The following is a 16,710-nucleotide window of genomic DNA, read 5'->3' as shown; positions in this document are numbered from 1 at the left end:
GTCCATGAGAGAAGGCTGCACCTCTCCCACCCACACACTGCTTGCTCCATTTACACAAAGCCCCTGTCCCACCCAGACCAGCAGGCTTGTTTCCCCCCCGGGAGACGTGCTTCACAGGGGTCATGGTTTTATTTCAGCTCCAGGAAAGCAAGGCTGATTCAGAAGGCTGACTTCTGTTCTCCCCTCCCCACCCACCCCACCCCACCACCCCCCTTCAGGGAAGCTGGAGAGGAGCCTGAGAAACCCAGCCCCAGAGCTCAACTGAGGGCCATGAAGAATCATTGCCAAGCCAGAGCACAACTGTCAGAACCTGTCTAGGGGAGAGGAGAAGGCAAGGCTGGGGTGGGAAGAGCTGTGCTGAAGGAGCAACACAGCCTACAGCAGGGAGGAGGGAGGGAAGTGCTACCTGAGGAGGGCAGGGACACAGGGGCCTCCACCAGTAACTCTGAGCAGAGGCAGGGACCAAGGTCCAACAACATGCATGTCAAGCAGTTACTGGCATGCACGAGCAGTTCAGACAGACCCAAGCGTTAGCCATGCCAGCTCCTCTGGAGGGCAGCTTGCGCAGCCCCTTCCTTCAGCATGGCCACAGTGAAGGCCCTTGGGAGAGCTGTCAGAGGGATCGCCCACCATGCACAGCACCAAGAGCTCCCAGGTGCCTAGGGGAGCATCACGAGGGCAAGAGGCAGCAGGAGCAGGGCAGGCCACGGCAGAGCCCGTGCCGCTTTGCCAGGCTCGGCGGGAGTCGCGTTCGTCCTCCAAGCAGGAGACGCTCTCCTCTTCCAAGCATAGTATTTTGCCACAAGCACGTTGGGGTTTCCCTGGGCAGGGTCAAACCACATCTGGATGCAGCGCCCACTGCCCCGGCGCTCGGTGGTGTATTTGTAGGAGTTGGACCAGATCTTCTCACACAGGTCTGCTGGGCGAGGGAAGACTCGGGAGAAGGGCCTGCACATGGAGCCCCAAGGACAGCGGTTTGTTCCTGCAGACAGACAGCCCCAGAGAGACCCTCCTGAGGGAGCACGCTGCAGTTCCTTCCTTCCTTCCTTCCTTCCTTCTTCCCTTCCACCCAGAGGAGCGGGCCACCAGGGGACAGCCCACCCACAGCCCACTGCGGCATTCCAGCTGGTGGAGGGTGGCTGGGCCACCACCTAGCCTGCAGCCCCCAAGCCAGCTGCGAGCAACCCAGCGTCTTGGCTTGGGCCACTGGGCAGGCAGCACTCACCCCTCCAGGGCCATTTTGTTGGCCAGCATGAGGCAAGGCTTGCTCCATGGAGCCCACTAACCTGTGGCCCAGTTCCAGCCCTTGTGCCAGTTCTCTTTGCAGGTGACATAGTCTTTGCAGTCCTCCCACCACTCCTCACAGTCCTCTCTGCAGAGCGGCACGTGCAGAATCCTCTCCCGACGCCAGCTGCTGTCAGCCTCCCAGAGGAGACAACCACACCCGTTGGTGGTGGCCCTCCACACCTAAGCCACCTGCCACACCCCAGAGGTCCATCTCAATCCCCTTCCAGCCCTTTCCCCTGGCCTCCAGGGCTGACCCCCCTCCTCCTCCTCCTCCTCCTCCACCCCCACCCCCAAGGAGTTCCAGTCCCAGCAGACATACCTGCAACAAGAGCCACCTGTGTGCCTAAGCAGAGGCTAGCAAAAGCCTGTGGAAGTCTACCTTCCAGGTGGAAAGGCTCAGCATGCCTGGAGAGCACCCATGCCAGCCCACAGCCAGGTGGGCCACAGCATAGCAGCCAGGGCACCAGCTGAGAACACAGCATGGCAGCAGCACAGGGCCCCTTGCCTTCCTCCGGGCCAGGGCAGAGCCCTACCTTGTCAATCCAGGGCCCCAGGTTGGGTGAGCACTCATACAAGCACGTGTCCTGGATGAAGTGGCGCTTGCACTTGGGTGGCATCACCCCACAATGGTTCCAGTTGAAGTTGTAGAGGTAGGACTGGTCCTTGTGCGCTTCCGAGCTGGTGTTGGCTGTGCAGCAGGCATTGTCCTTCCAGGGGGAACACTGCAACGGAGCAGGAGACAGGCCCATCAGGAAGGCCAGGCAGCAGCTCCAGACAGTCACAGGCTCCCTCCACTGCCTCCAGCAAGAGCCCGTGAGCAGCGACAGCACGGGCCCTTCAAACTGCGGGGTTTAGGGCTGCAGCAAGGCGGAGTTTGAGGGAGAGCAGGAGGGGCACCAGGAAGGCCAGATGCTAGCCTGCATCACACACCCCCAGTCAGTACCAGGGAGCTGCAACAAGAGCTCCCTCCTGCTGGGCCCTGGCTTGCTGTTAGCCCTGTCCCCACCCAGGCCAGGGGAAGAGAGCTCTCAAGGAGCAAGAGGGAGCTCTAACACAGAGAGGGAGCAGAAGAGACAGCCTTGTCTTGCCCCCATTCCTCTCACTGGGATCTCAGGTAGCCCAGCTTTGGGCAAAGGGGGCTTCCTTGCTGCAGGGGTGCAGGGTGGAAATTGAGCTAGCACCGGAAATCCTCCCCCCACCCCACCCGGGGCAGGAGTGACCCACAGCCCATCTGCAGTAGCCTTTTGCTGGAAGAAAGGGGCAAATCGGGCAGCCTCCTACACAGCACAGGCCACCTTCCCCAGGCAAGAGGTGGCTAAGCCCAGAGCTCCACACCAGCCTCTCTGGTGCGGGAAGGTGGGCAGAGGGGACCTAGACAATGCCACCTGGCATCTCCTAGAGTGCAGGGGTGATGGCTGGGCAGGAACAACCACGAGCACAGCAGCACCCTACCTGGCCATGCAGCAGCCCCTCTGGGCCAGGCTTGGTTTTGTGGTGTTTGGCATCCATGCAGCTATTCAGCAGCGGGTCCTTGGTGGCAGTCGCTACAGAGGCGGCCAGCAGCACAAGCAGCACCTGCCCCGCTGCCATCTCCACAGGGCCAGGAGAAGAGCAAAGCTGCACAGGCAAGGCCACAGCCGAGGACAGGCTTCAGCAAGAGCAGCAGGAGCAGAGGGGCTGAGCAGGCAAGGCAGCCAGCAGCATACCAGCAGGTTGCTAGTGCCTCACAGCCCCCAGGACACACAGAGCACTGCTCCAGGGAAAGGCTGCCAGGCCAGCCAGGTGTTACCCCTGGACAACCTGGCACCATCTCCTCAGTCACTGCTGGGGCTGCTTGCTAGTCAGCCGCCGAGATCCCACAAGGCCCCGTGATCAGCGAGACTGGGCTGCGTTAGAGCCATCCAAGTTGCACTCCTGCCGGCATTAAGCCACCCCACTGCTTACGGGCAGAGCTCTCAGATCCCCAGCTCCATGCAAGCTGGGCATCACTCCCTGGGGAGGGTCTTTAGCTGGGGGTTCAGAAGAGGCCCTGAGAAGCACTAGCACACTGAGCCCTTGCCTGCACCACCAGCTGCAAGAGGCCCACCTTGTTTTCAGTGAGGGCTCAAAAGAAAGAGGCCTTTGCTCCACTGCCTCAGCATCTCAGAGCCATTGCAGGGCCAGAACTACGGCCTTCCAAGGAGGAGGGACTAGAGCAACAAGAGACCACTTCACGTTCAAGTGTCTCGGCCTCTCCTTCCTACCCAGAGGCCCATAGGTCTTTCATGCTCCTCCAGGAAGAGGAGGCTACTCCCTCCCTGTCCTTGGCAAGGCAGGGTAAGGCTCCAGAACCACCACTTGTAAGACATGTTTTGGGAAGCACAGAAGGCAGACAAACTGCCTGCAGCATTAAAAGCAGTGGGAAGGCACAGAGGACAAAAGAGCAAGCATTAAACTGAAGAAACATGCGCAGAAACCCCCCAGGGCAAGGAAGCTTACTAATCCCCCTCATAACTAGACAGACAGAAGCAAGCAACTTACCAAGAGCCCCCAAGAGCTCTGAGAGACCTTAGAAGCACTCAGGAGAGGAGCTTCCTGGGGTCAGTTTAATAGGAGAGCCTTCCCATGCAGGTGCTGGCACTTGGAAGTCCTTGGGTGAGATGCTTAACGAGGTTTACCTCCTGGCAGCACTGCTCCTCAGCTGAGGAGCAGTGGTTTAGCGACAAGCAGCTGTGCCCGCCCAGCTCCTCTGGCAAGCCACCCCCTCTGGCCTGGGGAGACAATCTAGTAGTTTCTTTGGAAAGACACGGCCCTGATCAGCCTTGGCCATTCGTAGCAAGCCCTCTTTCCTCCACTCTCCACCTGAAAGCGACGTCTGATCACAAGAGCCGTGTGGGGAGCCCCTAGCCCATTGCAGCTGACAGGCAGAACCTTCCCTCTGAAACCACACAGGTTCTGCAATCCCAGCCCTGGTTTTTGGTGATGAACCCACTTGCCTGAGGAGCTCATCTTTCTAGGTGGCACTCATGAACGCTTTCAGCTCCACAAGACCCTGTCTTCGTGATTTCCACCGTCTCATTACCTGGTGCGTGAAGATCGGCCTCGAGATGGTCGCTCTGAAGCAGCCGGGAGCTGTTTCCGTTTCTCATGCTTCTCGCTCTCGCGTTGGAAGCAACAGTGAGCAATTATTCCCCACTCATCTTCTCTGGGCCTTTGTCACCCCTATCGCATCTCCCCTCAGCTGCCTCTTTCCCATGCTGGAGAGTCTCGGTCTGCTCGTGTCTTGTGGCACGTTGTTTGCCTTCCGCGAAGGAGACTCAACTGCAGCAGTATCCCAGACCCATGACGCCCTTCTTGCCCTGTCGTCTACTCCTTTCCAAGGAATTTCTAATATCTGGCTTGTGTGTGGACACTGCTGGTCACTGCAACGATGCTGTCATGAAACTGTCGGAACTCGGGAGGCTTGTTCCTGGGAGATAATTGTTAGCCACAAGCCCAGCATTTCCTATCGAAAGTGTTCCGTTCTTTTTTTTCCCCTCCTCCACTGCATCACTTCATGCAAGTTGTCTGTGGGGTTTGGGATTGAGCGTGTCCTGGGGACCTCCCACCCCCAGGTGAGCTGTGGTGAGCCGGCTGCCCTGGGGCGGACGACAGGGACGTTTCTCGCTGTCCCGGCACATCCCGTCAGGGACACCTAACCTCGTGCTCCGGGTGCTCCTTCCCGGGGGGAAGACTCAACCCAGCGACTGTGGGGCAGTGACTTTGGGGTGTGCCGAACCCCCCTGCCCGATGATGTCCCACCCGGCTTCAAAACGCTGTGAGCATCATGACACTCAAAGTCTTGCTTGCGGGCAGAAAGGACACACCTCATATAGAAAGCCAAGAAGTTATTGTCAGTGCAACTGAGATCTTAACAGTCCAACAAAGCAATCCCGAGTAGTCCAGATCTAATTATTACTGCAAAAAGAAAGAAAACAGAAAGAAACGAACAAATAGTTCTCCACAGCAAAAAAAGGTCTCAATCATAACAACAACAACAACAACAATAATAATGCAGTTAAAATTGTTATGCGTACACTTCCTCGTTTCTTCCCCTTCTGCTGGGGTTTTACGCATGCCTTCACTGCTGCTCTGGGTCCTCCTGTTGGGGCTGAAATTCAGTGTGGTGGGGGGTGGGATGTTACAGCAAACTTGCTGAGGAGGCCTTCTGTCTCTTCATCCAAGTCACTGATGAAGAAGTTAAATAATCCTGGACCCAGTACTGACCCCTGGCGGACACCGCTAGCTACAGCCTCCAACTAGACCCTGTGCCACTGATGACAACCCGCTGAGCTCGGCCATCCAGCCAGTTCTCAGTCCACCTCACCGCCCACTCCGCCAGCCCGCACTTCCTGAGCTTGCCTATGAGGATGGGATGGGAGACAGTGTGAAAAGCCTTGCCGAAGTCGAGGGAGACAACAGCCGCTGCTGGCCACTTGTCCCATCAGGGAAGGCTATCAGGTTGGTCAAGCATAGTTTTCCCCGTGGGGAATCCATGCTGGCTGCTCCCGATCACCGTCTTGTCCTCCACATGCTTAGAGATGGCCTCCAGGACGAGCTGTTCCATCAGCTTTCCCGGGATGGAGGTGAGGCTGACTGGCTCCTCCTTCTTGCCCTTTCTGAGGACTGGGCTGACGTTTGCTTTCTCCCCGGCCTCCGGCACCTCTCCTGATTGCCATGACCTTCCAAAGACGATGGAGAGTGGCCCAGCAATGACGTCCGCCAGCTCCCTCAGCACTCGTGGGTGCATCTCAGCAGGGCCCATGGTTTTGTGGGTGTCAAGTTTGCCTAAGTCATCTCTAACCCGATCCTCCTCCACCAAGGGAAAGTCTTCCTTTGTCCACCCTTTCTCCCTGGGCTCCTGGGTCCGGCATTGCCTTGGGCTGCCCTTAGCACTGAAGACTGAAGCACACAAGGCATGCAGTATCTCCGCCTTCGCTGGGCCCTCTGTCGCCAGGCAGGCTCCCTGCCCCAGTCAGGAGCAGGCCCACTTTTCCCCTAGTCTTCCTTTTGTTAATGATGTCTTAGAAGAAGCCCTTCTTGTTGTGCTTGACATCCCTAGCCAGCTTTAATCCCACACGGGCCTTGGCCTTCCCCGTCGCAGCCCTGCACACTCTGGCAACGTCCCTGTATTCCTCCCAAGTGGCCTGCCCCTGCTTCCACCTCCTGTACACCCCCTGCTTACCGTGGAGTTTTGTCAGGACGTCCTTGTCCGTCCGAGCAGGTCTCCTGCCCCTTTTGCTCGACTTCTTGCTCGGAGGGATGCCCCGTTCTTGAGCCTGGAGGAAGTGATGCTTGAATACTGACCAGCTCTCCTGGACCCCTCTTCCTTCTAGAGCCCTAACCCATGGCATGCTTCCAGGAAGGTCCCTGAAGAGGCCAACGTTGCCTCTCTTTGAGGCAAGTCTGTCCTCTAGAAGTCTTTGTGGATAGGAAGGAAATTACACACCCGCTATCGTCCCCAGGCCTTGGGACAGGTAGAAAGGAAGAACAGGCCCTTGGAAGAGAAATTAGCAGAAATCTGTGTACCCAGAGGGCTAAAAGGGCCAGAAGCCCGAAACTTACCTCCATGGGATATTTGGAGTATTCCAAAAGAGCCCATAGGCTTAACAGGGGCAGACATTCTTGCTGGGAGACCTCTAACTGCACTGGGAACCTGTATGCCCACCAAGACCAGCCTATTGGACGGAGGGGAGCGGTTGGCTCAGTATGTACTAGCTGTGCAAGAAAGATTTGAAACCTTTAGCAAACAAGCCTGATGGTACCAACCCACTCCACCAACACTATGGGGGCATGATATATTGCCTGGAGAGGAGGTTTTGATTAGAGTGTTTTCACAAAAGTCTGAATTAGAACCAAAGCAGGAGGGACCATACACTGCTTCAAGATGTTTGTTCTTTGCTGTTAAGGTTTCAGGGAAGAAAACAGGATACACCATTGGCACGTCAAGCGGGTTGTGAGCAACCATCCACCAGAGAAGTAAGCCATCGCATGGGATGGCTGGGCCTACTGCTTACGTGCTCATGATGTTTTTTGCCTCAACCCATTACAGAGAATCCACACATTTTTACTTATGACCCTCGCAGTAATAAAGCCACAGCTTTTGTCCTAACGACATGCAATGCTTCCGTATTTATTATATACCCTATCCTTGCGCTGGGATGGAATCACAATGGAACTATGCTGGACCCAACAGAACACGGAGCGCGGGCCCTAAATAATGGAGACAAATGGCAAGCGGCCGATGTTAGCGCGTGTGTCGTGCGAGAGCAACGGGGATTTATCTGTGAGAGTAATACTATCAAGGCCCAGGACAGTTGTCTTGATGCTGAACAAAATGTCTGTCATTTTGAAATACATCCTGATGAAACTCCTGAAACTGCCCGTGTGTATCTCACACAACAAGGATGTGTCTGCATGGGAACCCGCTGTGATTTTATATCTGTAGGTAATGTTAATATAAGTGCAAGTAATCACTGGAATATTTGTCTCTGTAACTTTACTGAAATCCTGGGATGTGACTTGAACTAGGTCACGTAGCCATGAACCAATCAGAGGGAAAGAGTCCACCGACTCCGGAAAGAAGATTGGAAGAGACTTTCACTGGCAGGCGGGGAAATGAGACTGTAAGAAGTACAACTCCTTGGAAACCTAGGGTCCAAGTGATTCCAGCGCACTGAAGCCCAGCACTGCAGTCCTGTTTCTTGCCCTGCTTCCTCCTCGCAGCATCCTCAACTCCACCATCTCGTGGTCACTGTAGGCAAGACTGCCCCCAAGCTTCCCCTCTCCAACCAGTCCTTCCCTGGAGCCATCCATGACAGCATTCCAGGCACGCGCGCTATCCCACCATGTCTCTGTAATTGCAATGAGATCAGAGCCCTGCAACTGCACACAGGTCTTTCACTCTTCCTCTTTATTCCCCAGGCTGCGTACACTGGTGTACAGGCACTTGAGAGAGGTACTGGAGCACGCCGGTTTCTCAGGAGGGGGTGCAAGAGGATCTGTGGGATCACAGCTAACCTCACCGCTGCTCAGTCAGTTGCTTGCTTGCTTTCATGCTGCAGCTTGGGACTTGGGGGAAGTCACACTTGGGACTTGGGCACCTGGGAGCAAGTACAACCGTCCCGCTCTGAAGCGGGGCCCCAGGCATAACCAGGGGACGCCTTCTGCAACGAGATTTGGATCCCTCCCCCTCCTCAGACGTACTCATGACTAGCAGCGGGCCAGAGGATGGGGCAGGGGACCCAAGGCGAGTGTGACTGCCAGCACTACAACAGCACTCTGCTCAGGGCTTTTCCTTGCCCTTCGGGAGGAAGCTCTGCTCTCAACCCCAGCACGCCTGAAGGCTCAATACCTGCTCAGGGCTGGAGGTGCCCCACGTTAGGGACGGAGCCAAGGCCTTGAAGAACAGCACTCATTGCAGCGTGTGCTCTTCCGAGAGCGTTGCAGGGTGTGCAGGGAGGCCCAGCATGCGCGCCCTGGATAGTGGCAATGGCAAGAAGCATTGCTGGGGAGGTGAATTTTGGGAAGGTCAGGGGGCGGGGGGGCAGGGGGTGGGGTGGTTCTTCTAATGAAGAACTCGGCAGCTGGTCTGGGAAAGGCACGTGTGCCAGGCTGCCTCTAGGGACAGCACAACGTGCCTTTGGGAAGGAATTCAGGATCTCGAGTGCAGTGGCCCTACCCGCTTCTCCCACTTCCGTTTCAGATGGGGGCTTCGGCTCAGCAGCTGTTGCCCAGCAATGGTTTCCCGGCTCTTGGCATCCTCGTGCCGTCCACGAATAGAGAGAACAGCTCCAGCGCAGGGAGCATTTGGGAGTCAGACTTGCAACGCTTGGACCCTTCCTTGCCTTCCCACTGCACCCAGTGGGTCACAGAGCTCTGCCAGGGCAGGGCAGCTGCACCACTCCTCTTGCCCTGGCTCCTGAAAAAGCATTCCAGACTCTCAAGAAAGGCTGCAGATTGGCTACAGGTTTGCATCCCTCGCCCTGAGCAGCAGCCTTGTCCTTGTCCCTCTATTTGATGGATAACTTCACTTTCCCGGACAGCATCATGAACAAGCTGTGAAGCTCACAGGAGTTTGCGTTCTGCTTGCAAGGAGAGGCAAAGAAAAGCAGCAAGAGCAGAATACAACAGGGCTCCTTTCCCCAACCAACTCTATAGCACAGCCCGAGCCACCCCCAAAGACACAGTGTGTGTGTGTGTGTGTGAGGGGGGGGGCAGCCTGACCCCGAAGCTCTCCCCTGTGCCCTGCTCCTGCCAGGAACAGCAGTCCTGTGCTGGAAAGGTAGCTATGGAGCCACGGCAGGAGGGATCAGCTGCCTAAGAGCAGACAGAGAGCTGGAGCTATTTAACAAGTCTGCCAAGGAGTCCCTGGAGGGCCACGAAGCAGGAGAGAGATGCAAGTCCCAGTTGTCCCCACAGTGGGCTTAGAGACACACACCAGAGCTGAACCCTTCCTTCCCTTGCCCTGCCCCACCGCGCACTGTTGCCCAGCATGCTTGCAGAGGGGCTTGCAGGGGTCACTCCAACAGAGCCACCAGAGCCAGGACCGATGCAAACTCAGGCATGCTTGGCAGCAGAGGAAACGGCACCCTGACCTTCCCCTAGTTCAGGGCTGGTCCTGGAGCCTACAGAAAGGAAACCAAGGGGGAGGCTGTGGCCACAGCACCTGAACTAGCTCCCACTCTTGGCAGGGTGAGGGTGGCATCTCATGTCCTCCTCCCTCCCTCCCTCCCCCACCCCACCTACCAGGCCCCCCTCCACCTTGTGAGCTGTGTGCTTGGGGCTTGGCCTCACCCCCACCTCCTAGGCCCATGCCTAGGGGACAGTGCCCAGGAGACCCAGGAAGGCTTCTTCTAGGCTACTGTCACTCACACCTTCTGGAGTCCACAGCATATGCTGGAGCCCGGTCCCTGTTTGCACAGGCCAATTACAGCCTTGCACCATGACTACAGGCCCCTCCACCAGGACCACCAGGGCACAGCAGGAGGCTCTTCCAGCTCCTTTTCATCTCATTCCTTCACAGCCTAAGGCCTTATTGAGCACCTCCCAGCCCTGCCGGGCACTTTTCTTTGCCCTGCCCAGCACACTGTACACATACAACCCACGTATTGCAAGACAGGGAACACAAGTACTTCACGCGGTCTCCCAAGGAGCTTGGCTGTGCCCTGGCCAGGCTGGCTGGTGTCTGCCATTTGTGGCCCTCGTTGGGCACAAAGGTGGAAGGGAGAACAAGTTCAGGAGAGGCGTCCACCAGGGATAACTTCTCTTTGCAAACTCACACAACAAGCGAGCCAACGTGAAACGTGGCTGGGTGCCTGGGAGGGCTAGTGTCGGCCCTTTGGCTCAGTTCAGGGCGCAGCAGGTGCACTTCACCCGTGAGAACTGATGGGCCACTGACCTGATCAGCCTCCTCTCCTGAGAGGTGTCTCATCTCCAGCACAGCTTCACTAAAGCAGAAGTTGTCTGGGGCAGGCAAGCCACGATCCCTGCCCAAGCACGAGCACGGACTTGCCCACTCTGCTCACACGGCTAGCTTCTCCATCTGCCAGCAGGCACTGCCCATCACTATAGCCCAAGGGATATCACAAGTGAAAGCTGAAGAAACCCCCTCCCCCACCCCCCAAAAAATCCCCAATGCACGGGAATCCTAACGCAATGACACAGGGAAAGAATGAGAAGCTACAGATCAAGAAAAAGCAGGCGGAGCATCAAGACGAACCTCTCTGGCATCAAAGCCCCAAACGCTCAGCACAGTCAGTTCTGCAGCCTGAGACAAACCTCACATCAGTCCTGACCAGCACGGGGAGGAATTGGCATACGGGCTTGGGGAGGCTTACACCTCACCTGGCAGCCTACAGGGCTCTGCAGTTGCTTGCAGCAGGCAAAAACATTCCTCTCACTGACAGGCATGGCAATAGCCCCACGAGAACCAGTGATGTGTCCAGGGAGCAAAGGGCTCTACCTGAAGGCGTCTCACAAAGCAGTTTTGTTGGTGGGTTTTCCTTCTCTTGGGGTCCATGAGAGAAGGCTGCACCTCTCCCACCCACACACTGCTTGCTCCATTTACACAAAGCCCCTGTCCCACCCAGACCAGCAGGCTTGTTTCCCCCTGGGAGACGTGCTTCACAGGGGTCATGGTTTTATTTCAGCTCCAGGAAAGCAAGGCTGATTCAGAAGGCTGACTTCTGTTCTCCCCTCCCCACCCACCCCACCCCACCACCCCCCTTCAGGGAAGCTGGAGAGGAGCCTGAGAAACCCAGCCCCAGAGCTCAACTGAGGGCCATGAAGAATCATTGCCAAGCCAGAGCACAACTGTCAGAACCTGTCTAGGGGAGAGGAGAAGGCAAGGCTGGGGTGGGAAGAGCTGTGCTGAAGGAGCAACACAGCCTACAGCAGGGAGGAGGGAGGGAAGTGCTACCTGAGGAGGGCAGGGACACAGGGGCCTCCACCAGTAACTCTGAGCAGAGGCAGGGACCAAGGTCCAACAACATGCATGTCAAGCAGTTACTGGCATGCACGAGCAGTTCAGACAGACCCAAGCGTTAGCCATGCCAGCTCCTCTGGAGGGCAGCTTGCGCAGCCCCTTCCTTCAGCATGGCCACAGTGAAGGCCCTTGGGAGAGCTGTCAGAGGGATCGCCCACCATGCACAGCACCAAGAGCTCCCAGGTGCCTAGGGGAGCATCACGAGGGCAAGAGGCAGCAGGAGCAGGGCAGGCCACGGCAGAGCCCGTGCCGCTTTGCCAGGCTCGGCGGGAGTCGCGTTCGTCCTCCAAGCAGGAGACGCTCTCCTCTTCCAGGCATAGTATTTTGCCACAAGCACGTTGGGGTTTCCCTGGGCAGGGTCAAACCACATCTGGATGCAGCGCCCACTGCCCCGGCGCTCGGTGGTGTATTTGTAGGAGTTGGACCAGATCTTCTCACACAGGTCTGCTGGGCGGGGGAAGACTCGGGAGAAGGGCCTGCACACGGAGCCCCAAGGACAGCGGTTTGTTCCTGCAGACAGACAGCCCCAGAGAGACCCTCCTGAGGGAGCACGCTGCAGTTCCTTCCTTCCTTCTTCCCTTCCACCCAGAGGAGCGGGCCACCAGGGGACAGCCCACCCACAGCCCACTGCGGCATTTCAGCTGGTGGAGGGTGGCTGGGCCACCACCTAGCCTGCAGCCCCCAAGCCAGCTGCGAGCAACCCAGCGTCTTGGCTTGGGCCACTGGGCAGGCAGCACTCACCCCTCCAGGGCCATTTTGTTGGCCAGCATGAGGCAAGGCTTGCTCCATGGAGCCCACTAACCTGTGGCCCAGTTCCAGCCCTTGTGCCAGTTCTCTTTGCAGGTGACATAGTCTTTGCAGTCCTCCCACCACTCCTCACAGTCCTCTCTGCAGAGCGGCACGTGCAGAATCCTCTCCCGACGCCAGCTGCTGTCAGCCTCCCAGAGGAGACAACCACACCCATTGGTGGTGGCCCTCCACACCTAAGCCACCTGCCACACCCCAGAGGTCCATCTCAATCCCCTTCCAGCCCTTTCCCCTGGCCTCCAGGGCTGACCCCCCTCCTCCTCCTCCTCCTCCTCCTCCACCCCCACCCCCAAGGAGTTCCAGTCCCAGCAGACATACCTGCAACAAGAGCCACCTGTGTGCCTAAGCAGAGGCTAGCAAAAGCCTGTGGAAGTCTACCTTCCAGGTGGAAAGGCTCAGCATGCCTGGAGAGCACCCATGCCAGCCCACAGCCAGGTGGGCCACAGCATAGCAGCCAGGGCACCAGCTGAGAACACAGCATGGCAGCAGCACAGGGCCCCTTGCCTTCCTCCGGGCCAGGGCAGAGCCCTACCTTGTCAATCCAGGGCCCCAGGTTGGGTGAGCACTCATACAAGCACGTGTCCTGGATGAAGTGGTGCTTGCACTTGGGTGGCATCACCCCACAATGGTTCCAGTTGAAGTTGTAGAGGTAGGACTGGTCCTTGTGCGCTTCCGAGCTGGTGTTGGCTGTGCAGCAGGCATTGTCCTTCCAGGGGGAACACTGCAACGGAGCAGGAGACAGGCCCATCAGGAAGGCCAGGCAGCAGCTCCAGACAGTCACAGGCTCCCTCCACTGCCTCCAGCAAGAGCCCGTGAGCAGCCACAGCACGGGCCCTTCAGACTGCGGGGTTTAGGGCTGCAGCAAGGCGGAGTTTGAGGGAGAGCAGGAGGGGCACCAGGAAGGCCAGATGCTAGCCTGCATCACACACCCCCAGTCAGTACCAGGGAGCTGCAACAAGAGCTCCCTCCTGCTGGGCCCTGGCTTGCTGTTAGCCCTGTCCCCACCCAGGCCAGGGGAAGAGAGCTCTCAAGGAGCAAGAGGGAGCTCTAACACAGAGAGGGAGCAGAAGAGACAGCCTTGTCTTGCCCCCATTTCTCTCACTGGGATCTCAGGTAGCCCAGCTTTGGGCAAAGGGGGCTTCCTTGCTGCAGGGGTGCAGGGTGGAAATTGAGCTAGCACCGGAAATCCTCCCCCCACCACCACCCCCCCACCCCACCCGGGGCAGGAGTGACCCACAGCCCATCTGCAGTAGCCTTTTGCTGGAAGAAAGGGGCAAATCAGGCAGCCTCCTACACAGCACAGGCCACCTTCCCCAGGCAAGAGGTGGCTAAGCCCAGAGCTCCACACCAGCCTCTCTGGTGCGGGAAGGTGGGCAGAGGGGACCTAGACAATGCCACCTGGCATCTCCTAGAGTGCAGGGGTGATGGCTGGGCAGGAACAATCACGAGCACAGCAGCACCCTACCTGGCCATGCAGCAGCCCCTCTGGGCCAGGCTTGGTTTTGTGGTGTTTGGCATCCATGCAGCTATTCAGCAGCGGGTCCTTGGTGGCAGTCGCTACAGAGGCGGCCAGCAGCACCTGCCCCGCTGCCATCTCCACAGGGCCAGGAGAAGAGCAAAGCTGCACAGGCAAGGCCACAGCCGAGGACAGGCTTCAGCAAGAGCAGCAGGAGCAGAGGGGCTGAGCAGGCAAGGCAGCCAGCAGCATACCAGCAGGTTGCTAGTGCCTCACAGCCCCCAGGACACACAGAGCACTGCTCCAGGGAAAGGCTGCCAGGCCAGCCAGGTGTTACCCCTGGACAACCTGGCACCATCTCCTCAGTCACTGCTGGGGCTGCTTGCTAGTCAGCCTCCGAGATCCCACAAGGCCCCGTGATCAGCGAGACTGGGCTGCGTTAGAGCCATCCAAGTTGCACTCCTGCCGGCATTAAGCCACCCCACTGCTTACGGGCAGAGCTCTCAGATCCCCAGCTCCACGCAAGCTGGGCATCACTCCCTGGGGAGGGTCTTTAGCTGGGGGTTCAGAAGAGGCCCTGAGAAGCACTAGCACACTGAGCCCTTGCCTGCACCACCAGCTGCAAGAGGCCCACCTTGTTTTCAGTGAGGGCTCAAAAGAAAGAGGCCTTTGCTCCACTGCCTCAGCATCTCAGAGCCATTGCAGGGCCAGAACTACGGCCTTCCAAGGAGGAGGGACTAGAGCAACAAGAGACCACTTCACGTTCAAGTGTCTCGGCCTCTCCTTCCTACCCAGAGGCCCATAGGTCTTTCATGCTCCTCCAGGAAGAGGAGGCTACTCCCTCCCTGTCCTTGGCAAGGCAGGGTAAGGCTCCAGAACCACCACTTGTAAGACATGTTTTGGGAAGCACAGGAAGCAGACAAACTGCCTGCAGCATTAAAAGCAGTGGGAAGGCACAGAGGACAAAAGAGCAAGCATTAAACTGAAGAAACATGCGCAGAAACCCCCCAGGGCAAGGAAGCTTACTAATCCCCCTCATAACTAGACAGACAGAAGCAAGCAACTTACCAAGAGCCCCCAAGAGCTCTGAGAGACCTTAGAAGCACTCAGGAGAGGAGCTTCCTGGGGTCAGTTTAATAGGAGAGCCTTCCCATGCAGGTGCTGGCACTTGGAAGTCCTTGGGTGAGATGCTTAACGAGGTTTACCTCCTGGCAGCACTGCTCCTCAGCTGAGGAGCAGTGGTTTAGCGACAAGCAGCTGTGCCCAGCTCCTCTGGCAAGCCACCCCCTCTGGCCTGGGGAGACAATCTAGTAGTTTCTTTGGAAAGACACGGCCCTGATCAGCCTTGGCCATTCGTAGCAAGCCCTCTTTCCTCCACTCTCCACCTGAAAGCGACGTCTGATCACAAGAGCCGTGTGGGGAGCCCCTAGCCCATTGCAGCTGACAGGCAGAACCTTCCCTCTGAAACCACACAGGTTCTGCAATCCCAGCCCTGGTTTTTGGTGATGAACCCACTTGCCTGAGGAGCTCATCTTTCTAGGTGGCACTCATGAACGCTTTCAGCTCCACAAGACCCTGTCTTCGTGATTTCACGTTCGTGGCACGTTGTTTGCCTTCCGCGAAGGAGACTCAACTGCAGCAGTATCCCAGACACATGACGCCCTTCTTGCCCTGTCGTCTACTCCTTTCCAAGGAATTTCTAATATCTGGCTTGTGTGTGGACACTGCTGGTCACTGCAACGATGCTGTCATGAAACTGTCGGAACTCGGGAGGCTTGTTCCTGGGAGATAATTGTTAGCCACAAGCCCAGCATTTCCTATCGAAAGTGTTCCGTTCTTTTTTTTCCCCTCCTCCACTGCATCACTTCATGCAAGTTGTCTGTGGGGTTTGGGATTGAGAGTGTCCTGGGGACCTCCCACCCCCAGGTGAGCTGTGGTGAGCCGGCTGCCCTGGGGCGGACGACAGGGACGTTTCTCGCTGTCCCGGCACATCCCGTCAGGGACACCTAACCTCGTGCTCCGGGTGCTCCTTCCCGGGGGGAAGACTCAACCCAGCGACTGTGGGGCAGTGACTTTGGGGTGTGCCGAACCCCCCTGCCCGATGATGTCCCACCCGGCTTCAAAACGCTGTGAGCATCATGACACTCAAAGTCTTGCTTGCGGGCAGAAAGGACACACCTCATATAGAAAGCCAAGAAGTTATTGTCAGTGCAACTGAGATCTTAACAGTCCAACAAAGCAATCCCGAGTAGTCCAGATCTAATTATTACTGCAAAAAGAAAGAAAACAGAAAGAAACGAACAAATAGTTCTCCACAGCAAAAAAAGGTCTCAATCATAACAACAACAACAACAACAATAATAATGCAGTTAAAATTGTTATGCATACACTTCCTCGTTTCTTCCCCTTCTGCTGGGGTTTTACGCATGCCTTCACTGCTGCTCTGGGTCCTCCTGCTGGGGCTGAAATTCAGTGTGGTGGGGGGTGGGATGTTACAGCAAACTTGCTGAGGAGGCCTTCTGTCTCTTCATCCAAGTCACTGATGAAGAAGTTAAATAATCCTGGACCCAGTACTGACCCCTGGCGGACACCGCTAGCTACAGCCTCCAACTAGACCCTGTGCCACTGATGACAACCCGCTGAGCTCGGCCATCCA

General features: G+C 57.2%; 2 protein-coding genes across 2 annotated transcripts; both read right to left on the bottom strand.

Annotated features, from left to right (window-relative positions):
• Window positions 1-112: 112 nt before the first annotated feature.
• LOC138065686 (folate receptor gamma-like) lies at window positions 113-3,011 on the bottom strand. The gene is made up of 4 exons (XM_068930947.1): window positions 2,740-3,011; window positions 1,821-2,009; window positions 1,287-1,422; window positions 113-982 (listed from the first exon to the last, which is right to left on the bottom strand). Exons 1-4 carry the CDS (start codon window positions 2,875-2,877, stop codon window positions 660-662), a joined length of 786 nt encoding a protein of 261 aa, XP_068787048.1. The 5' UTR covers window positions 2,878-3,011; the 3' UTR covers window positions 113-659.
• Window positions 3,012-11,546: 8,535 nt separating this feature from the next.
• Window positions 11,547-14,192, bottom strand: LOC138065848 (folate receptor gamma-like). Its single transcript, XM_068931270.1, has 4 exons — window positions 14,064-14,192; window positions 13,131-13,319; window positions 12,594-12,729; window positions 11,547-12,301 (listed from the first exon to the last, which is right to left on the bottom strand). Exons 1-4 carry the CDS (start codon window positions 14,190-14,192, stop codon window positions 11,979-11,981), a joined length of 777 nt encoding a protein of 258 aa, XP_068787371.1. The 3' UTR covers window positions 11,547-11,978.
• Window positions 14,193-16,710: the final 2,518 nt, after the last annotated feature.

Source organism: Struthio camelus, chromosome 1 (genome assembly GCF_040807025.1).
Source record: "Struthio camelus isolate bStrCam1 chromosome 1, bStrCam1.hap1, whole genome shotgun sequence".
NCBI classification, from domain to species: Eukaryota; Metazoa; Chordata; class Aves; order Struthioniformes; family Struthionidae; genus Struthio; species Struthio camelus.
This window is presented reverse-complemented; position numbering and strand designations above follow the sequence as displayed.

Bases quoted from the DNA above. Each gene is read 5' to 3' on its own strand.
- LOC138065686 (XM_068930947.1), bottom strand. From the start codon at position 2,877: ATGGCAGCGGGGCAGGTGCTGCTTGTGCTGCTGGCCGCCTCTGTAGCG. The intron at 1,423-1,820 runs GTAGGGCTCTGC...CTCCTCTGGGAG, and splicing joins TGGGGCCCTGGATTGACAAG to GCTGACAGCAGCTGGCGTCG. The intron at 983-1,286 runs GTTAGTGGGCTC...GTCTGTCTGCAG, and splicing joins GGGCTGGAACTGGGCCACAG to GAACAAACCGCTGTCCTTGG.
- LOC138065848 (XM_068931270.1), bottom strand. From the start codon at position 14,192: ATGGCAGCGGGGCAGGTGCTGCTGGCCGCCTCTGTAGCGACTGCCACC. The intron at 13,320-14,063 runs GTAGGGTGCTGC...GCTCCGTTGCAG, and splicing joins AGGGGCTGCTGCATGGCCAG to TGTTCCCCCTGGAAGGACAA. The intron at 12,302-12,593 runs GTTAGTGGGCTC...GTCTGTCTGCAG, and splicing joins GGGCTGGAACTGGGCCACAG to GAACAAACCGCTGTCCTTGG.